General features: G+C 39.5%; 1 protein-coding gene across 2 annotated transcripts in view; it reads right to left on the bottom strand.

Annotated features, from left to right (window-relative positions):
- Window positions 1–24,040, bottom strand: part of LOC143332315 (receptor-type tyrosine-protein phosphatase gamma-like) — a 433,828-nt gene that overhangs the window by 310,160 nt on the left and 99,628 nt on the right. For both annotated transcript variants that reach the window (XM_076749645.1, XM_076749655.1), the window contains exon 2: window positions 21,399–21,515. In XM_076749645.1, the coding sequence (XP_076605760.1) occupies window positions 21,399–21,515 (117 nt within the window). The remainder of the gene's footprint in view (window positions 1–21,398; window positions 21,516–24,040) is intronic.

The raw sequence follows: 24,040 nt of genomic DNA, 5'->3' as shown, positions 1-24,040 counted from the left end.
CTCTGCATCTCGACTATTAACCAGAGCCAAGAGGAGAGAGCACATTAGTCCAGTTTTAGCTGTTCTGAACTGGCTTCCTGTCACATTAAGGACTGATTATAATGTCCTCCTCCTTGTGCACAAAGCCCTTAATGGACTAAGACCAAGCTACATTACTAACTCCACCATTTATTGTTTGCCATCAAGAACACTGTGATCATCTGCTGCTTGTTTATTGGAGGTCTCCAGCAACAGCCGTCAGTTATGCCCAAAAGCTCTGTAATGCACTATCTATAGATATCAGGGACGTCACCTGGCAAAATATTTTTAAAAGAAAGCTAAAACCTTATCTTTTCACTTTACCCTTTAACGAGCTATGACATCCTGATACAGGCCTGAAACTTTTGCGCATTGCCTCACGTGTATGCACTGCTGCACTTCTTTTATAATGTTGAATTTTACTTGATTTTAGGCCTTCCTCGCTCTTATTCTGTACTCTTTTATCAAGTGGGTTTCAACATCAACATTAGGATTTGAAAATATGGAAATTCTGGGGTGGCCCACCCTGGGATGTCCACATACCTCTTACATTTAGACAAGAGTATGCATGCACTCACTGAATGCTATGCAGAAAACAAGACAATGTCAGGGCTTTGGAGGAGAGCCTCTTTATCCTTCTTTACTAAAACATGACAAGACACAAGGAATCCTGTTAGCCCACAGTTTGTTTGCCTCTGCCTTTTTTTTTTTTTTGGTGAAACAAAAAGAAAGTCCAAGAACTGCATAGAAAACACTGATGTAACTAGCATCAGTAGCGAGTAACCACAGGTGACAAAACCAACTACTGAGATTGTAATCTTTTGAGTGATTTTAAGTAGTTTGTGTTCTTTGAATTTCTGTCTACCTTGATTTTAAATAAAATAAAAATAAAAATCTCTCTCTCTAATGGTTCTGTAGCCAAGCAATGATGTCAACAGCAAAAATCTCATTGCCAGAAGCCAGCAGCTCAATGTGACCTACATGCTTATCTACACAAGACGCTTTTTACTCACCTCTCGCTCCCACTTCTCTCTCTCTCTATTTCTCTCTCTTGTAAGGGGTCGCGGCATGAAACAAAGAGATTACTCAAACAGGACGAAGTCATATTCAATTACAGCACATGGATATTGGCTGTACAGTAAATTGAACAATTATGGGGCAAGGCTACAGTGGCAGATGTGCATAGGGCCCCATTTTAGTCGAGTGTGCTGTCAGCAGTGCTGGGTCATTCCATTACAGCTGCAGAGTGGGAGGAAGGCTGTTGCAGCATACTTATTAAACTACATACACACAAGGACACACAACACACAGTCAAGAGCTGAAAGACAATGATTAAAAAAAGAAAAAGATGCAGCCCAGATATTTATCTAACCATCTCCACTTGTTCCATATATGTATATTATGCCCTCTTAATTAATGTGCAGTCCTTTTAAACTGAATCACCTCAGCATCAAAACCCCTGATTTCTCAATCTAAGGGTAGGCTATATGAAGAAAAAAATGCAGCAGTGATATTAATTGAATTTGTTCATTTACCAAAAGAGTCCCAAAAGTATGGTGACTTGCCTTTACTTGTCAAATTGAGTTAAATTGAAGGTCTCTCAGGACGTAGGTGTCCAATATAGACACAGTCCTAAAAAAAGAGCCTACAGATGATCTTGTACCAGCTCAGGCCATTCTACACTCCAATCATCCAATCTGTTTTCTGTTCATCCCTCAATGTCCGGTTTGGATCGGGTACCAAACAGGACAGAACAGACTACGACTGACAGTCAGGACTGCAGAAAAAATCACTGGTGTCAACCTACCCTTAGGAAACAGGCAGGAAACAACAATGCAGACCATATCTAAAACACAAGGTGGTGCAACTTTTCCCCTCTGGCAGGCACTACAGAGCACTGTAATCCAAAACAACCAAACACAAGAATGGCCATGACTCTGATGAAGAGGTAACAAACAGCCCCGGTGCAAAGTTACCTAAACATCCACTCTACTTATAAATTCTAAGGTATATACTTATAGTTTCCATTAGTTTCCATCTGTTTTTTTTTTTTTGTTTGTTTGTTTTTTTTTTTTACATATATCAGTGTCAAATATAAACCCAACTACACTGTATATACTGTATTTTGACATGTATACTTAGATATACTGTCACAGCCTCCTACTTCATTCTTTTTACTGCGCTCTTCATCACTCTGCTAAATAAATTGAGTCATCTGTTTTACCATTGTACTACTGTATTCTTGTTTGTAGAACAAGATACAGAAACAGTCTGACTTATATGTCTGTTCTCCTACATTACAATAACACGCTTTGTTTACCCACCCATTTACCCTGACCTCCTGCTTATGATGCTTTCCAGAGCCATAATGATACATCATAAACTAAATGGAACACAATACTTTGGAGCTGTAAATTTAGAGCTTCCTTGGCTACATTTGCTGCAAGGCCCTAAGTATCAACTCAGTTTCCAATGATGACTTGATCCAATGAATGATTTGTTCGTCAAAAAAAAAAAAAAAAACTGCAGTGATACATGACAGAAATGGACAGTCACATCAGCTGCATGGAGGCTTCACCCTAGAGCAGCAAACTCTGATTGCTAGTGTTTCTAAGGGAACATTTTAAAGAAAGAGGTTATGCTTTTGGAGTATAAAATTACATTTAACAAGGTGCTTGGTCATTTAAATATTTACAAACAAGGACAAGAACCTAAATTTTAGACAAAAATAAATTTTGAAAGATGCAGACTGCCAAAGGAGTGTTATAAGCAGTAAGAGTTCAAAACTTTGCCGGAACATTCTGGCAGAAGAGTTTGCTTCAATTTTTACTGTAATTGGTGAAAAGAGAATTTTAAGAATCTAAATCTGAATATACCAGTAAATAAGATGTTTATCCGGATTATAGTTTACTTGGATACTACTGAGCTCAAGAATTTATTTGAACTGTAGATTTTACAATGAAAGGTATTTCTGTGACAGAATTAAAATGTAGGTCAGAGTCAAAAGTCAGTCACTATTAGTTTTTGCCCATTGCTTAAACACTATTGACACATGCTTAGACCAAAGTAACAAAACTTGAAGCTGTTGTTACTATACCTTAAACACAGTGTAACCATACCCTAAAAAAAGTGCTGCTTTGCACTTTAGTTGCAATTCTGCAACACACTTGCTCCTTTCTGCAACACACACAACATGCTCCTGCACACTACACACTATTTCATACATAAGACACATCGTTCATAAATGAAATCTCAGGGTACAATTGGGAAAACACATCCATTCAAAATACAAAACACATAGGGTAATTGGAAATACTTAGACACACACCGGAAATACTTACTTACAAAACTGAACACCAATCAGCCAGCCACAAATAGGCCTCAGCTAAGCAATAGTTGGCTAACGCTCCTTTTGCAACAAAAATTGGAAGTTCTGTGAAACATACAGTACAGTATATAGTACATAATACTGCAGGAACTTGCCATTGTGGAAATAGGCAGAGCAAACAACGCAATCCCTTACCACCAGCTACGGCAACAAATTCTTGCAGATAGGCAAGTATTCATTAACATAAATCGAGTAAACGTTATTAGGGTAAGGGTTATTTTTGTTTTATTTTGTCTTACTGCATGTACTGTACTGTAAAGTATATAAAATCCACAGTATTGAGTTAATGTAATTTGTAACCTTACAGTGATTCTATTACAGTACTTTTCATTTTTAGTTGTCGTTAAAACCTTTGTTGGAAAAAAGCATAACAAAAACTGTGCAACAAAAAGTGTTGCATTGAGCTTCACAGAATGCTCTGAGAAACTGAATAAAAACAGTGAAAATGAAAGACTGCAGTATTTTATATGAAGTACACTAGTGTGTTGCTGCTAGTCCGAAAGTGTATTCGTATGATGCAAGTCTGAATCATTTTGTCATCAGAGTGACATTTTGACAAAGGATTGTTAGGTTTTGATAGTAGAGTTTAAGTCTTACATAGATGTGAATGGTTTATTTCCCAGTGTTGTGTACTTACTTACTTATTTACAATTAAAAAACCCTCACTTGTCGTCGACATGTTTTCACCCCTCTGATTCTTATTTTCACATTGTCTCATTGGTGTTCAACCCCTGTCAGCCTTCCTTCCCCATGTTCTCACCAAATGTTTCACTGTGATCCACTGCCAGTGAATTTATTAGCCACTCATGGAGGAAACAAAGGAGAGGCAGGGGTGAGACCAAGAAGATGAAGAAAAAGATGTCATTGATAAAAGAGAACTTATATCTACAATACAGTCTGTGTTTATGTACACATGCATAGATCTAGTTCAAAAAAGCTATGAAAGCTAGGACAAAGGACATGCAGGTAAATAATGTAGAATCACTTTAAATATGGGTTTAGTAACATTGGAGTAACCAGCAGGAGTAAGCCAGAATTTGAAAATATCCAACCAAAAAGTCCCATTCTCTCCCTTCAGGCGTCCTTCCAAAGGTATTTCCCCAAAACACATGAATGAGGAATGCCTCACTACCCACGAAGATATTTGGTCTTAAATACATCCAAATAAACCAGCCTGTTAAATGCCACAGTCATATAAACACAAATAAAATAGCCATCACAAACATATCTTTCAGTCTGGATCGGCTACCCTGTCTGGCAGGTACTGCTCACTGCTGTGTGTGTGTGTGTGTGTGTGTGTGTGTGTGTGTGTGTGTGTGCGTGTGCGTGTGTGTGTACTGTGCTGCTAGGTTAGGTGCTGAACCTGAGTTTGCCGCTGCTGCAGCAGCTCACTGGTTCTTTGATTCACGACTGTGTGTACTGTGTTACGAGCGCAGTGCATCATTGTCATCACTAACCATATCCAACTACCTCATGTCAACAAACATGACAAAAAATGCTTCTAATATACAGTACTTAGTGTCACAATCCATCTCTGCTATTAAGTGCCATTGGAGTCTCCTTAGGCACAACCCGCTCACCTGTTCACCTGCACACCTGGTTATCATCAGCCGGGGTATTTAAGGAGCAGCCTTCCCTCAGTTCAGTGCCAGATTGTCAGTGCTCCATGCCTGATTCCCCAGCATTATCACCAAATCTTCGTGTTATCATCTCAGCATATTCCTGTCCTGATCCCCCAGACTCTCCTGTTGAAGAGTGAAGTGCAAGAGCAAATTCCTGAATCGAGATTCGCTTTCAACTGTTTAAAGTCTGTCAGTGATTTTGTACACCAAAGCAGTTTCATTACAGCAAATCACTGTGAGCTCGGTTTCCTCATTGTTCATCCCAGACGATAAGTGGCCGGTACTGCTCCTGGGTCCTAAACACACCCGTCACAGTACCATGTGGCCAATTATGGACTCAGAATAATTGGCCGCCGTAAACTGTATTGAGGTATTAAAGAGCATGATACAGCGGTACAAGGCCATGATGGTTCCCTCCTCTAATGCTCACAAGCAAGGGATGATGGCTCTCACAGCCCAGATTCAGCATTTGGGGGAGGCTCAGGTACGGCCAGAAGCTATCAGTGCTGCTCCACCCCAAGCTAACCCTACTACTGTTCAAGCATCGGCCCCTGAACCACAAGTTAACCCCTCTGAGCGGTATGTTGGAGAGCTGGAAATGTGCAGGGCATTTCTCACCAACTGCTCCATCTATTTTTTACTCCAGCTGCTGACCTTTGACCAAATTTGCAAGGTGTTCACTCAGGGGTCCTTGAGTTCAGCTCATGAAAAATGGGAGCAAAAACAAAAGTGTTGCGTTTATATTTTTGTTCAGCGTATTTGCATACATAGCACTTAGAGTAACAAAGAACAATCCCTGACACAATCCTCTAACGTACTTTTTTACAGGCTTTTTGTAAATAAAGAACTGTTATGTCTTCCTTACTGATGTTCTGATAATGATGATGTTCTGTTTTACAAATAAAATCCTTAAAAATTTTTTAAACTGTGTTTGTTTGTCCTGGGGTCACATTGACCCCGAACATAATATGTGTTATTATTCTTGATAACAGAAATTGTTTTTCATTCCAAATGTTATAGATAACAAAACATGTACTGTAAATAATATAAAGCCATTATCTCTTTCCAATTTTAGGTCAATCAGTAAGATTTTATGGTGATCTGCACATTTCTCGATAGTTGCGTAACAGGTATTCTGGATGGGGAAGGGGGGGGGTCGGGGGGGTTGTTTTATTTAAAGGGCGATTTAGATAGTCAACAAACAAACATAAAGTGTATGACACATAAACTTGGGTAACAATTTTCATTATAATCATTTTGTCGAGGTTTAAATTGCTGGGGTCAAATTGACCCAAGGATAAAAGATGGTAGTAAATTTGAAGGTAACAGAAGGGTTAAGTAGCTGTTCTGTTGCTTTCAATCATTATATGATCTTTAATGGCAGATGTTGTTTGCCAACATGTTATGGAATTGTAGATATTCATATTTCTAAATGAAACTTGTGGTGACAGTGTTTTCTTGGCTGTGGTTTCCAGGGTCAAGAATAAACACTGAGGATGAAGATCATGTCATAAGATCAAATGCTCCAGGGCAGTTCTAAATAATTTAACCAAACCAAATACTGAATTTCTCTTTCAGAACACATTTGTGTTTGCACTATTACTGCTGCAGTCTTTTCTCAAGGAGATAAAGTTTCAATCCGATATATGATCATGTAAAGTTATCCAAATGCAAACTATTAAATTAAGTGAAACTGCTGTTCTCTTGCTGGAGAAGATGTTATGATAACTATTTTCACCACCCCACCACCACCACCACACAGTTTCTATATGATGATGTCTTCAAAAGCCAAACAGTTACATTTGTTTTTCATTCTCTAAATCACTCATCTGATCACAGCATCCACTCAAGCCTTCTCTCCTCACTCCTATGGGGGGTCTCAGTGTCATTTATTTTTCTCATTCCAGGCATTTTAATATGCAGCCTTGTTTTCATCTCTGTTCATAGAGGCTCCATTTTCCAGACTTTTGTCATATTTATCAGTTCATCTACATTTATTTCCCATCCTTCTCCCTCTCCCTCCCTCCCTCCCTCCCTTCCACACTCCAAGCCACAACACATTTCTGCACTTCATTTCCATCCGTCTCGCTGGTGTTCCCATCACAGCTGAATTATGTCTCCCATCAAGGAAAACAAAACAAGTCTAAATACTTCACACACACTGAAAAGTTAGTTGGCTCTGCTTTTGCAAATGGGATTCCTGAAGGCACAAACCAGGCCAACATACTGAAGAGCACATTATGGAACATTACTGTCACAGCTCATGTTCCTACACGCTTAAAAAACCCTGTGCTATACTGAAGAGTAGGGAGTTTTTAAGTGTGTGAGAAGAAGACCTGGCAGAGAAGCTTAACTTTCAATAAATTCTGTAACAAGTTGGTTTAGGACCTAATTGCAGTACCACCAGTACACAGAAGTTGCTTTCAGTGACTTTGAGCTCAGGTGTGACAGAGACAGATAAGCTGTAGTAAAGATCAATACCCGTTCGGAACTATTGTCTCTCAAAGTACAAGACTCGCAAGAAGACTCTTTTGAGTCTATTGAAATGTTTGGCGAACCAAAGAGATCCAGGCAGTGCAGGGCAAAACACTTAGATACTGAAGCTAGAGGTATTTAGCAGAGAATAGCAGATCAGGCGAAGTCAAAGGCAGGCAGGTCTGGTTACGAGAGATCAGTCTGATAATACATGCTGGAAAGCAGGAGAGCAATTTAAATACTGGATTATCTGGGAATGATGAGTGAACCATTGGGTGTGGCTGCCAAGGAGAGTGAGACTGGAAAAGTACTGGCTGCTCAGATGAACAGATGAGGGGAAATGGCAGCAGGTACGAGACTGAAAGGTACTGTGACAAATTATGGGTATTCATCTCACAAAAAAGCCTTAAAAGTCTTTATTGTAGCAGCCAATGACCTTCCATGAGGCACCACTAAAATTATAGCTTTTTACAATATTTTATTCATCTCCTTTTTATATATTGATTCCCCAATCTCCAATAGCTAAAGCAGCATTTCCCTTCTGTGCCTCTGAGTTAAAAAGATTGCTGTGATTTTATGAGCTGGTACAGTCACCATTGTCCTTGAATGTTTGCAGCTCTGAGCAATGAATTCTCTTCTGTTTGTTACTTTATTCATTCTGTTTTGCTTTTCTTGGACTTATAAGAGTTTCAGTATCTGCCAAATCACACCTAGGTCATATAGGCCAGAAAAAAAAAAAAAAAAAAAAAAAAAGACATTTTATTGTACATTTGTATTTTCTGAAGTTTGTGTTGCCCTCATGATTAGGGAGGGAGACTCTAAACAACAGTAACAACTGTCCCATTCATCTAGCCTATAGGAAGGGCAAATAATACCACAAACTTTGATTTTGATCAAAATGAAGTCCTAGAGGGGCCAGAATCAAAACACTAAATATATATTAATTTGGCTGATGCTTTTGTCCAAAGCAATGTACAAATGAGATACAATGCGACATAACTGAGTGACCAATGCAACATGTGCAGCGAAAGTTAGTTGGTCATCATTCATGATGCCAACAAAGTCTGAATAAAGTCTAACCTCTTTCTCTTCTTTTATTTTGGTCTCATGATATGTCATTGGATCTAAAAAGCACCTGTTTTTGATAAGTCAGTGAAGTTGTACTCAGCCAATTGACTGGCATTTGCTCTTTACACAGAAGTCTGCTTTGTTGGAAAGAGTAGGGCAGAACTGAGTTGAATCACCAGGAGTTCAGTCTCAAATACTCAAAAATTTAGTTGAAGGTGGCATTGCATCATCCATTTTGAGATCCTCCTGTCCACCAGTAGTTCAAATTTGTCCTCTGTGGATGACATTTATAAACCTGAATATCTCCCACCCACTGCATACTACTAAATTAACTCTTTTTGCTATCTACAGAGAACATTTAGGGCTTTTCAGTGGTATCAAATGTGAAGGGGTGGGGCTTTGGTACCTTTCTCTTTCTCATTAAGAAAAATAGCATCCTTCAGTGCAAGCGCACTTTATGGAAAGAGGAAAAGTAAGTGCATAATACTTTTTATTGAGCAAATTTTGGCTTGACATGTTGTTGGCATATTTTAGATAAGTCTCTTAACAACACATTAAAATATTGTCTGAATTTTATTTTAACTGTATTTTAGCATAGTATTTAAGCTGATACCCAGATAGCTCTGGGTATCAGCTTCGCAGTTGTTAAAAAAACCATGTGAGTGGATAATTGAGCCAAGGGAGGTGGTGTACTGTATAGTTACTGATGCTTTTTTATTATTAAAAGTGCTTACTGCAATATCATGCCATTGAGATGGACTTCAAAAACTTCTCAGCCCTTCAAGAAAAGTTCTGAAAGTGTTTGTTGATGACAACTGATCAGATTATGTTCAGCTACTAAATGGACCTTAAGATGAAATTTTCAAGTTTGTGTATTCACTAAAACTGATACAAGGACAGGACAGAGACATGTCCTTTCTTTGTATCAGTATCAGTCACATCAGTCATATTGACACTAGTATAGATAGTCAAACGAGTGCTTAGTATTGGGAGTATCAATATTTCAAATAGTCATCCACCCACACCTATCTCATTGACAATGCTAGGTTATGACCTGTTGGAGCATTTCCAACATTCACACTAGCACTAGCACAAACACTAGGACAGACAGTTTACTGAAACTGCTTGATGCATAGTCTTTTACTTGTAATTTATCTATTTGTATTGATTGATTCCACTGCTGTGGCTGGTGGAGGTTAGTTTAATTTATTCTCGAACAACTCGACAACTGCATTTTAAACCCATGGAAAGAAGTTATGTGTAATGTCACAATAAGCAAAACAATTTCCTGTGGCTACATTCCTCTATGGTACAACAGGTGGCAGTATGTAGAAGATTATCTGTGACATTTCAATGTGTACATACCCCTCAAGTATTACACAAATAAACTGTGTGCTGATTTTATATGCCCTTTAGTGTTTTCCTTGATAAAATGCAGAGATGTTCACAGCATTTCACTTTCAACAGGAATCTGATTCTGACCACCTAACTGTAGTCACATAATGTGGGAATTAATTAACACAATCCTTGTTGATGTTAGGCTTTTCCCCTGAGTTGTTTTTAGGACCAAAGGATGCAGATCAGAGGCGATTTAGAAAACACAAATAATAATTTATTTTAATAAATGAGCAACAAAAATGACACTCAAACGGAGTGGAAAAGAACAAAGAAAAACACACTCAAAAAAGAGAGCGCAGATATAATTAAGGGAGCCCCAATGAAACGGGTATGAGGCAAGGCACACGCTTACGAGGCAGGAAAACACTAAAATAAAATGTACAGTATGAGGCACACGAGGAGAGGGATGATAATACAGAGTACTCACACTGCATGAACAAGGAAACTGCCAGGGATTCAAGATAATCCAGCAGCGGGTAAGGGAGAGCTCTCCCCTTTTACCCTGTGCAGGGTCATGTGCGTCAGGTGTGCACCTGGGGAGGCAGAGCTGACTGGGTGTCACACCCAGCAAGACAGACAGGGGAAAACAGACAGATAACAAATAACACTAGGGAAAAGGGGAAAGAAAACACAAGGAACAGACAGGTCTGCAGGATTGCAACAGTTGATCTGATATTATAAAGCAACTGGTTGCCTAGTGGTGATGTAAGGATTCACTGTGTGTAGTCTAAATGTAAGCAGTATGGGGACACATGGTAAGGGTGATGGAACAGTCCACGGTGGGATTTTGGAATATTTCCCTAATTTCAAATTCCAGTGATAACAGGTAAAAATTCATCACAAACCTAGAAAGGCAAAAACTGCATCAATACAAACATATCATGTAACGGCACACAGCTACATCTTTTCTACCGCTTGCTGATGGCTTACCATATGTGATTACAACATAAGAATTATAAGTCTATTTATTTTCCATATGTCTGAGACTCAAATCCATGTCTTTCAAAAAATTGCCATTTGGGTTTCAAAAAGCTTTGTGTCTCATTGCAAGGAACTATAAAGTACACTTGACAATGACTTGTTCAAATGGAGGTTGTTACAGGGTTGTAGACATGAACTGACCTAACGAGTGTGTCCAGCTGAATGACAGATGTATTTTTAGGTTCTTCATGACTGCAGAGACAGCTTATCTGATATATACATTTGATGAATATTATCCTCTGAGTCCTCAATAGAGGCCAAGGCTATTCAAGGACTACTTGAGAGCTGTGGCAATATTATGATGGCTATGTCGGCATCAAATCGATGTTTTTTCTCAGAAAGCAAGTCAGTTTGATCCTGCATTAGACACGCAGCCACTGACGCAATTACAGAGAGTACTCCTATAATGCATCACCCCTCACACCTCACACGGACAGCTCAGTTGGTTGCTGCCATTCATTTAATCAACAAGCACACACACAAATAAGGGACTGTGTGCACGCACATATACAGCTATGGGCATTTATGTGATGATAACAGCAGTGTAAAAGTAACAAGGTTGATTGAGAGCAGCTTTCTTTGTCCTCTGTGCCCTCTGAATGTGTTGAAGTTCATCATCAGATCCTAGCAGAAGTGTTGTCCCTGCATTTCATCGCTGGTTTGTTCATTGTGATAGTTTGATTGATTGGTGGACTGGCTATTGAAACAAAGACAATGGATATAATTGACAAATACTGCAAAATACACATCCACAAGTATGAGGCCACCCAAACTGTACACCCATATCTGACAGTTCAACATGTCATTCCAAAACCATGTGCATTAATCTGCTGTTATAACAATTTCCACTCTTCAGAGACCTCATTTATAAAACAAAGATGAATTTTAAGATGAATTTTGATCGTAGGTATGACTTAAGCAAATAGTACATTTTAGTTATTTATAAAACCTTACTTTGACATGGAAATTATCTTATCTCTAAGCTAAGTCTATACTTGACGCAGCTGATTTTCCTGCTAGTTATTTAGGGGTATTGCAGTTTGGGATGCATGTGCCTTCAAGTGTGTTTGTTGTTGGTGTTACTATCAGAGCATGTGCCAGTGTATGTACCTTCTCCAATGACTGCCATGTTGTGCTGGTCCATCTGGGAGAGCTCAGGTGTACCAGGCCCCCCCCTCCTACTGCCTTGATGCTCCAGTTATGTATGGCTATTAGTTTTGTCTCTGTGGTGACACACTCTTTATAGATTTATAGATCACGGGTCTGCAAATTACAAATGGAATTCTTCAGACCTGCTTAGGCAAGGTGTTTTATGAATGAAACCTAAACCTGTTGTCAGAAATGATCTTAAAACAAAGTAAGGTATAATTCTCTGACCTGTTCTCCTTCTCAGAGCATCAAATGCCACCGCTTTGTCACGCCCCTTGGCATCTCATACAGATGCATAAGGTGCCCTTGAGTGTCTGTAAGAGACACACCAGGCTTTCATCTAATTCCAGTGTAAACCCATCCACAGTAACATTAGACGTCCATTAGACATCTACTCCTGCTAAGATTTAACAACCCTCCCATTTTTCCTCTCCTGCTGTTCTCCTGTTTAACTATTTCCAAATATCCCACACCTTTACCTTTCCAAAATAAATAAAGAAATAAATAAAGAAAATGTTGATGGGAGGCATAACCACATATTTGATGTGTTTGCTAAATTCTTCTTCGGTACAGCAGCTGCCAGTATGTAGAAAGACGATGAAGAAGGAGAAGAAGAAGGAGAAGGAGGAAAGTGAGGGGGATGGAGTACCTGTCAGAAAGGCATGACTTAGACATATATTTGGTAGCAAATACATTTTATTTAATCAGTTGCTGACCCCATGCATGCCCCTCAGGGAAGTAGCTGGTTACATTTATTTGCTTTATTCGCTGTTTGTATCTGAGCAAGGAACAAGGGACAGCAAAACTGAGGTCAGGGCTCTGTGCAGGGCAGTCAAGTTCATCCACACCAAACTGGACCTTTATCATTCATCATTTGTGATTGTGTATTTGTGTATTGTGTATAAACTGATGCAATGAACTTGACAGCAAATGGTTTGTCAGACTTTAAGCCATGTTCAGTCATTCCTTGAAAATGTGTTTACTGATTGCAATTATTAGTTTTCCTTGCTTGTGATACATTTCTTTTCTGCATTTAACACACCCTTTTGGGATCTCTTTGTTGGATAAGCCTTTGTTAATTCCTGTTTCTCTGACCCACTCACCTGGAACCATCCTTTGGATCTGCAGCCTCCTCCTGGCCCTCTGGACTCCTCTTGCTTGATCTCCCCTTGCCAGCTCTCCTGCCTTGCCTGACTCAACCCAGTGGCTCACAGGTCAGCCTCTGCTTTCCCCTAGCCAAGTTACTCCACTGCCCATAATGTGACACTGCATGTTAATAAAGCCATTACTTCACCTACTTCCCGTCTCTGGCCCTGCGTTCTGCTTTTGGGTTCACACAGCTAGAAACAACTTAAGGCACACAGGTTTACTAAACACGGGTAAAGACACATTGGAAGCATTTGTGAGGTCACTGTCACAAGTTAATCGCTGAGACTAAAGTTGACAGTGTTACATACACATCTGCCGAATCATAGAACGTATACGTATAATTCCATTATTATCAAATAAAGTTATCACCAACACGTACACTCTTTGTGTGTGTTGTGTCTTTGTGTATGTCTGTCTCTGTATTGACCCTTTAGCTCATCTGTTCAATGAATTTTAAATGTGTACATCATTAAGTTAATTTCTTTCCCTAAGAGAGATGCCTGATCATCAAAGCCAGGTGGTGTCCACCTCACGATCACCCCATATTCAGAGGAGGCACCGATGACAAGTATTGACAATTTAAAAACATTGAAAACACCACAGACATATGACTTGTATTACTGTGTTGTCTGAATGGGGTAGTAGCTAAATGTACAGAACAGTTTCTCGTTCAGAAGTTGCCAACACACTGTTAACGATTCAAGCCGTGACAACCAAACGGCCATGAGAAGGTCTTACACTCAGGCCACGTGGGTTTACCACTCTGTATCTCAGGGGTTCATGTTATTGCACCAATATGGTTTCTACATATTCCAGAATATTCACCTTAGTATTTGTGATAATATGATCAAAACAGAATTTATGCCACGTCAAATCATGAAACTAAAGATTCATTTGTTTGTTAATCTGTTTCTATGTACATACATATGATTAATTTGTATGTTACTGATATTACATATTTTACAACTTCAAATGCGTATTACAAAAAAACTATTTCTAATGAAATTGCTGTTTTCATACTTTTTACATCAGGTATGGTGTCCATAGTGTAATTTTACAAAGGCACTTGTCTGATGGACACATTGCACTTTAACCAACTTTATCTGCTTACAGATAACACAAATCAACATGTTTTTACCTACAAAAACACTAGAAAATGGAGTGCAGCATATTGGTATATGTAACATTATTCACTTTGTTGCATTTTGGATTGGCTTTGACTGCATCTACATCTTTGTAGATTACAGGTAGGTAAACAATGACAGGTCCAAAGGGAAGCTCAATGAATGTGAAGGAGGTTATTTCCTGATTTCCTGGGATGTATAGATCCCTGTTGGGAGGTTGGTCCTTTCTGTAAACCTGTTCCATAGTGAAGTCAGAGGTCACAGGTCATGTTTAGCTACAGAACAGAGCTCCAGAGCTGATAGGGATTTCATGGCACTTCAGCAGAATTTTCCGCCTTAGTCTCATTGAAAAGCACAAAGCATCACAATAAAACAAATCCAGTGAATTATTTAGCTAGAGGTGTAGCTGAAGAACACTTTTGCAAGGTTGAATGTGTTGACAGTAAGAACCCTTTCTAAGAAAAGCATTTCTCTCTCAATGAAGTTTCAAACAGTAGCAGTAACAATCAGTAGGAAAATTCAAAACTGCGAAGTGAAAAGGTCAATTGAAAACATGGAAACTTTTGAGAGATGTGACAACTTTGAACATTTTTTTTTTAATAGCTGCCATGTTTCAAATAAAACAGCGATTTGCGTCATCAGTCAAAGAGTGAATCGTGACCCTCTTGTTAAAAATGTTTTTGCTGTCCTCTTAATTCACAGTCCCTTTCGAAAAATGTGGCATACTGCAGCAAAACAAAGCTTTTGTTGCACCACCTCATTCTCACTCTCTGTTACAGGCATCTGCAGCAGTTTTCTACTTTCTGTGAGTGGGTGTCCAACGAAACACTGGCCAGAACAGTACAGAGGTTTGCTGTCTGTAGGAGGGATGTTAAAGGCACAGTCCAACGTTTTGGGAAATTCTCTTGTTTACCCTCTCACCCACTTCTTTGTGCGAAGCTATGCTAGACTAAATAGTTCTGTGACCTTTGTCTGTACTAACACAGAGTACAAAAATTGAATGGAAAATATTTTGGTCAAGCTTTGGTCAAACTCCACTGTTGGTACACTACCCTTTTATTACCACGACAATACTTGCTGATGTTCTTCCGTGTTTTTCTTATTGGCACCAAATCCCAGGATGACCAAAACCAACAATGTATTAGACCATCTGATTTTCCTACCCTGATCACAGCACTCACCTCCAAACACATTGGTTGCTACTAAAGACATAAATCTTGGAAAATAGCTCACATGTATTGGTTTGATTTTTTACAAATAGTTATTTCTTCATACCACTATTTTTACCATGATTTTCAGTAAACATAATTCAAACAGAAGCAAATAGAAGCAATTGTGTGTTAATCTGCAGTTTTCTGAGGCAGATTTGGTGCTACATTGAGTACTTCTGGCAGCCGTATGTACATAGCTTTTATTTATTTATTAATTCAAGTTTATTTAGTTTATTTATTTATTTTAGTTTTATACAGTGGCATTGACTTGTGCTTCAAAACACAGTACTGAACAAATTTTGCTTCTTGTCGAATTTCTGAATTTAATACTGTGTCACATAGGTATTTTAATTTTTAGACGTGGAAAAAAAAAGAAAGAAAGACAATACCACTTACTGTCAGGCTAATAAAATTGCTTGAGTAAAATGACTGTACAACATATCATCAATTTCAATCTTCATTTACCCACTTCAAGGCTGCAGCACTAAGGCCTGAGAGCTCTCTGATGGTGGCTGGTGTTGCATGGTAAAATAGCTTGACAAGGAGCACACAAATTAAGTTTGCCTCTCCTGTCAATAGTGAGCCTTGACATTGTGCAGGTCTGAAAATTAATTTCCAGTCAAGTGTGTATGGGTAACAATGGTAAAACACAGGGAGCAGGGGATTGTTAATGCTAACATGTGGATCATACTGTGAATGGTAAAATGAATAAAGTCTTTCAAAACAGGCATTCTCGGATTTCAATTGTCCAGCAGCCAGGAAGGAAGAGCCTATCAGTTTGACCTTGTCACAGTCAGCCCATTGTAAAAGACAGCCCCTTAAAACTCTACGGCAAAGCACTTGATATTATGTGGAATGAGGAGCATATATCACGGTCAGGGTTGTATAGTATAGTTATGCTTTATAATCGCATAATTTAAGAAAAGGCTTGGCCAGTGAAGCTTGAATGAGGTTAATGTGAGCAGTTAAACTTTGAGGCTCAACCGTATAATCATTTCCAGTTAATACAATCAAAGTTATATTCATGTAACAATAATTTTGATTCATCTGATTACAATGTCACTTGATTGCACCAGAAAATCATATCAGTAATTAGTAAATGGCAGTATAGCAATATTGCACCAATAAATCTTCATTAGTATTATAGAAATTATAACACTGCTTCATTGTTATAATAGATAAGAAAACAACATGCCACATTTGTTGAATTCATCCAAACTTTACCCAGAATCCAAAATGAGTTGCTTTGAACTGTTGCTGTTTAAGCTGATTAGATGTTTTTTGTCTGAAACGCTCCATGGGAGTCTAGCTGACATACCTAAGCATTACTTAAGGGTGCAGTGCCTGATTTTCCTATCGCATCTAATGCAGTTCACCTTTAATTAAATTGTTACATTTGCCAAAATAATGACATGAAGCACAATTCTTCTTTTTAAAGTGATCATTTTCTGTTATGTTGCTGCCATATTTCAAAATGCATATGAAATATTTTATTTTCTGATATTGTCATATAATAATTTCCTTAAAAAAAATACAACCCGAATGTCAGAGGTTGCCCCTTCTTATATGAGGCACACATATTTCACAGATTACATGTGATCCCGCAGTGGTAGTGAAGCACAGTTCTTGGGGGTGCACATCACAGATGACCTCACCTGATCTGTGAACACTGCATCACTGGTCAAGAAGACACAGCAACACCTGCACTTAGTGTGCAGGATGAGGAGAGCCTACCTGCCCCCACCCATCCTCATTACATTCTACAGAAGCACCATAGACAGCATCTTGACCAGCTGCATTTCTGTGTGGTGTGGAGGCTGCAGTGCCGCTGACTGGAAGAATGTGAGAAGGGCGGTGGGGACAGCGGAGAAAATCATTGAGACATCTCTCCCCTCCATTCAGGACACTGCACCTAAACGCTGCATGTCCCATGCTGAAAACATCATCAGTGACTCCTCACACTCCCACCATGGTCTGTTCTCCCTGCTGGCCTCTGGAAAGAGGTTCTGCAGCATTCAGTGCAGGACCGCTAGGTTCTGCAACAGCTTCTTCCTATCAAGCCATCAGACAGTTCAACTCAAAATTCAGGTCATTCTTCACTAATGCACTTCATAATAACCTCAGTGTATATTTCTGCTGTGTAATTTTTACATGGTGTATACAGTACCTTGCACAAGTATTCACCCCCCTTGGCTTTTTACCTATTTTGTTACATTACAACCTGTAATTTAAATGTTTTTTTAATCTGAATTTTATGTCATGGATCTGCACAAAATAGTCTAAGTTGGTGAAGTGAAATGAGAGAAATATACGTTAAAAAAAAGAATTTTAAAAAATAACAAATGGAAAATTGGCAAGCGCATATGTATTCACCCCCTTTGCTATGAAACCCCTAAAAAGTTCTGGTGCAACCAATTACCTTCAGAAGTCACATAATTAGTGAAATGAAGTCCACCTGTGAGCAATCTAAGTGTCACATGATCTGTCAGTATAAACACACCTTTTTCTGAAAGGCCCCAGAGGCTGGAACACCACTAAGCAAGAGGCATCACACCATGAAGACCAAGGAGCTCTCCAAACAAGTCAGGGATTAAGTTGTTGAGAAGTACAAGTCAGGATTGGGTTATAAAAAAATATCCAAATCTTTGATGATCCCCCAGAGCACCATCAAATCCATCACCCTCAAATGGAAAGAACATGGTACCACAACAAACCTGTCAAGAGAGGGCCGCCCACCAAAACTCACAGAACAGGCAAGGAGGGCATTAATCAGAGAGGCAGCACAGAGACCAAAGGTAACTCTGAAGGAGTTGCAGAGTTTCACAGCAGAGAGTGGAGTATCTGTCCATAGGACTGTAATAAGCCGTACACTCCATAGAGCTGGGCTTGATGGAAGAGTGGCCAGAAAAAAAACATTACTTAGTGTTAAAAATAAGGAGGCAATTTTGATTTTGCCAAAAGGCATGTGGGCAACTCCCCAAATGTATGGAGGAAGGTGCTCTGGTCAGATGAGACTAAAATTGAACTTTTCAGCCACCAAGGAAAACGCTGTGTCTGGCGCAAAGCCAACACATCCCATCACCCCAAGAAAACCATCCCCACAGTGAAACATGGTGGTGGCAGCATCATGCTGTGGGGATGTTTTTCAGCAGCAGGGACTGTAAACTGGTCTGAGTCAAGGGAAAGATGGGTGGTGCTAAATACAGAGATATTCTTGAGCAAAACTTGTTTCAGTCTGCCTGTGATTTGAGACTGGGATGGAGGTTCCCCCACCAGCAGGACAATGACCCGAAGCAAACTGCTAAAGCAACACTTGAGTGGTTTAAGGGGGGACATTTAAATGTGTTGGAATGGCCTAGTCTAAGTCCAGACCTCAATCCAATTGAGAATCTGTGGTCAGACTTGAAGATTGCTGTTCACAAGCTAAAACCATCCAACATGAAGGAGCTGGAGCAGTTTTGCCTTGAGGAATGGACAAAAATCCCAGTGGCAAGATGTGGCAAGCTCATAGAGACTTATCCAAAGCAACTTGCGGCTATAATTGCAACAAAAGGTGGCTCTACAAAGTACTGACTTAAGGGGGGTGACTAGTGATGCACGCTAAAGTTTTCTGTTATTTTGTTCTATTTGTTGTTTGCTTCACAATGAAAAACATAAATAAAGTGGAAAAAAAAAATCCCATCTTCAAAGATATAGGTGTGTTCTGTAAATGAAATGATGTGAACCTTCAAACAATCCATCTTAATTCCAGGTCGTGAGGCAACAAAACATGAAAAATGCCAAGGGGTGTGAATACTTTTTTAAGCCACTGTACATCACATTATTCTACTGTTTATTTTAATATACTTGTACATATTACAACATATTTATATATGTACATATATGTGTGTGTGTGTGTGTGTGTGTGTGTGTATATATATTTTTTTTTTTGTTTGTTTGTTTGTTTGTTTGTTTTTGTTTTTTGTTTTTGTTTTTGTTTTGTTTTTTTTGTTGTTGTTTGTTGTACACTTGCTGATCACTGAATGACAATAAAGTTTTTCTAAGTCTATCTCACGGGCACTCTGTGTTAATCTTTGTCTTTTTGTCTCTGTCTCTTATTCTGGAGGTATCAGGCCTTCCCCAGATACCTCTTGGTTTGTCAGCATTGTGCCTGGTTTTAAGCTGCCATTCTGACCAAGTAGAGGGCAAAACAGCCATAGCCCACTGAGGTTTGTTTGAGGAGTTTGTCAGACCTCTGGAGGACAAGATAAGTTAATTAGGACAAGCAGAAGTTTAGGAAACTCTGGAGAAGCCATCAGAGGGGAGAGAATGTCTACAGTGGAAGAAGGTGTATGTAAAGCACTTTTTATGTAACAATCATACAAAAACTATGAACATACACAGAATTTGTATTCACTTTGCTATTTCTGTTAAATAACTCTGAAACCAGAGAAAATTCCAAGGCATTAATGACAAGTCCTACTGTCAGGAAAACTTATGGGTCAGCTGCGTTTCTTCTCATCACTACTACTTTTTTAACATGGATGTTTTTTGTCCACAGTCTCCAAAATGAGAGCAACCTTACATAATAAAACACCAGAATTTTACAGAATTTCCACTCCTGTGGCTATTACAATGACAATAAAATATGTCGGCCTGCTGTCTGTCCATTGTTTTCCTCTCTTGCCTGGATCCTGCCTACCATTACATCAGCACCTTATGTAAGAGCTGTGATCAAACATGTTTGGGGGGACAGCAGGAAAGCATTGGTACATCTTAGTATCAGCAGCAACACTAAGTGAAACTGTCACCGGCTCTGTTTTTACCCACAAGCTCCTGTGCTCTCATAGGCACAACGGGTGACCAATTAGGGTTAGATGAGCCAGTGGAAATATTGAAATAAATAAACTAAAAGATCATTTGTGGCCCGCGGCTTGAATCGCTTGCATGGTGAAAGATTAATGCTGCCCCTCTGAAAAACCAAAGGCTCTAAAGGGACAGCGGAAGTGTCTTTTTTCTCTTCTGAAGCACTGGTAAAATAAAAAAAGGGCCTGCAGACGCCTCGAGGCCAAAGGAGCACAGAGGAGAAATGAGAAGGAGAGCAACTGAGAGAAGAAGAAGAAGAAGAGACAGGAAGAGAGACAGAAAGAGGAAGGCAAACATATTGCACTGACAGTGGAGCATAACTGCTTTCACTCTAAAACACACACACACACACACACACACACACACACACACACACACACACACATACATACACACACACACACACACACACACACAGCATGCTCTAAATCATACAAGTTTGTCTTCCTGTACTTGTGAAGCCTTCCATTTACTGAAATCTCTAACATCTAACACTATACCCATTTCATTTATCTTTTGCACAGCATACCAACTTTTTTGGAATTGGGGTTGTTAAGAATTGCCCACAAATCCTCAACCACTTCAAGATAAGTGTTGCTTTGCTGCATGCACCAGCTATGTGATCTGGGGTACATTCAACAGCTCATGACATTCTGGAGAGTCTGGAGCCTCCCAAAAGCTTCCCATTTAAAATACTTTACTCACCAACCATCTAATCTGATCACAAACTCAGCCCTTTGAGCTGCCAGCTGTTTCTGACAGCATTATTTGTCAAAGACAAATGTGAAAATGGAAAATTGTTATCAATATCTACAGGTACATAACTTTTCTTGTAGTCTGCCTTTTTCTTCAGTACGAAAAGTGTCAGGCCTTCTAACTTTTCCACAATGTCCAGAGACAACTGAAAGCTCACCACAATTTCCACAGTGGAAAGACTGGTTCTCACAGAGAGAAAGAAGTACAGACACACCTGAGTAGGCCCAGTAGGTCTCCTCGGTGGCTGCTCTCCGATGTCGTGTCCTGCTGGCTGTGGCTCTGCGAAGGCCTTGGATAGGGGCTTGGGACTCGGCTTGACTTCCTGTCAGCGCTGTAAGGGAGGAGAACACGGGACAGGCAGGTTAACATAAACAGCAGTAAAGCTTCGGCAGCACTCCGCTACCCTGCTTGGATACCTGCTGGGTAGGATGACAGCCAACTGTGCCCTTAGCTGCCTTATCATGCAGGCTGCCTCATAATAACATTCACAGTTGGAACAAAGTTCAACAACAAAGAATAACTACATTGTGGAACTTAACTGTCTGTCTTGTACAGTTTGCTGTGTGTTGGGGTGGTCAATAGGGGCTCAACAAAAAATCTGTGCCCTGGTGCCCAAACAGGTTAGTCTGACCATGGCAGGAGGATTGCTGCACTAGACCTTTGCCGTCACGTGGTTAACCTTGTGAAAGGTCGCAGTTTGCTTAAGCTTAGGTCAAACCAGAAGTCTGTCATGCCAGAGCTTCATTGTCATGTAGTTAACTTTGTGAAACTGTCACACTTTGCTTAGGTTTATTCACCAATACATGTCTTGAGTACATTACTAATTCAAAATTAGTCAACACTGACTTTCAGTTTCACACGGGACAAAAACAGTGGTCTCAAGGAGAGTATTTGCTTGACCCATCCATCCATTCCACGTTCCTCCATATACACACTTTCTGATTTCTTCCTTTGCTGCTGTCATAATTTCTATGGCCACTAGAGACCTAAAAGTTCATATAAATATGTGTTGTTATAAGCTACCTGCCAGAGATGGGGACTCAAGTTTGTGACTCGGACCCGAGTCGTGCTTAAGTCGCACACAGAGAGATTTCAGACTTGACTTGGACTCGTGCTCAAAAGACTCCAGACTCGACTCGGATTCGTGTTTTGGGACTTGTGAACAATCATTATGTTTTCTTATTTCCTTTCTTTTCTTTTTTTTGGCGTATTAACATTGGGGAAACTCTGAAACATCTGACGAGCTTAATGTCATTCCCTCCTTTTTGACATGGTGACCGTGGTAACCATATTACGCATCGGGTACGCGGCTCGCGGCCCCACGCATTAGTACCTCAGATGACACTACGGCGACCGACACACCTACAGCTGCTGCTGTACCCTTTGTAATCACGTATGGTCATAAAAACTTCAAACAAGACGGCACCAACCAAAGAAGCGCTGACTGCAAAGTCTGCGGTACCAAGATTAAGGACGCTGGATCAACCACATCAAATTTTATCAGGCACCTGAAAACTCACCCGGATAGGTCACATTAGCGCATATGGACGGTTAGCAAACATGTTTAGCTCAGCATCAGCTATGTTTAACTTAGCTTGCTACCAACTTTGTAACTGAATATTTGAATAGATGAGTGAATGTTAGTTTGCTTGTCCCACTTATTTGCATGGAGCGGCGTTAACATGACGTTTATTGGGTAATGTTATTCATCTATGTTGCCACCATCTACTGGCCAATGTTAAACATAGAAAAATACAGTTACGCTGTTGGTTTACAGGCAGGTTACAGATTAATTGTTGGCACATAACGTTAATGTTGCAGGTTTACCAGGTTACCATTTCACTGGGTTTGAGTGAGAGGATAGAGGAATGTTTTAATGTATAGTAGACTTAAAAGATGTCATTAGACCCAGTGTAAACGATATGGTTGCAGAGTGCACACTTCTAACTTTTTTCCACTAACGTTAGCCATAATGAAAGTTGAAATTTTACCAGCCACTCAATAGATTATTGCTTTTTTTTGTGAACAATTTTTTTTTTACATGCCAATTGCACAGAAGTAACATATACAAGTGTTTAAAGTACTTTTAAGTGTTTTGTTTACAAGTTGTTTGCATTTAGCTAAAGTGTGATGTTTTGCACTAATTAGAAGGATGTTAATTAGCCTACAATGTTTTTGACTGGGTGAGGTGTAACATTTTCTATATTTTTGTTCTTATTATGGTTCAACTGAGCCTGCACAATAGGGGGCAAGATATAATGTAACCGTATGTTCATGTTGGAAGAATACAGTCTCCTTTAAAGGAAATCATTCATTGTGTGTTTTCGTCATATTGCATTGCAGTACCCTGTTTAAAATGATCATATAACAACTAATCAGTGCTGATACTTTATGCTAATAGATAAAGGAGAGATAATAATACAGTTGATGCTTTGAATTTCTTAGATATAGCTGTGCAGTATTCTTAGTAGACCGAGTAGCAGCAGATGATAGAAGGCTCATTAAAACAAGAAGAGACATGAGAGATTTATTTTTTAGAGACTTGAGACTTGACTTGGACTCGTGACCCAAGACTTGAGACTTGACTTGGACTTGCAAAAAAAAGACTTGTGAACATCTCTGGCACCTGCACAAACAACCTACAAGGCCACTTTTCTGTGGCGGGCTCTATCTTTTTTAACTTTGTATTTGTCACTGACACTGACATAATGGTATTGCTATTGCATTATTCACTCTCCATTTTGACGATTCTACTGATATTCTCATATTTCTATTTTTGTGTTTTGATGCATCTCTTGTTTTGTAGCCCCTTAGACTGCCTGCAAATGATCAAGATAAGCAGTTACAATACAGGCC

This window comes from Chaetodon auriga, chromosome 2, assembly GCF_051107435.1.
Source record: "Chaetodon auriga isolate fChaAug3 chromosome 2, fChaAug3.hap1, whole genome shotgun sequence".
Taxonomy (NCBI): domain Eukaryota; kingdom Metazoa; phylum Chordata; class Actinopteri; order Chaetodontiformes; family Chaetodontidae; genus Chaetodon; species Chaetodon auriga.
The sequence above is the reverse complement of the archived record's forward strand: the minus strand, read 5'-3'. Positions and strand labels throughout refer to the sequence as shown.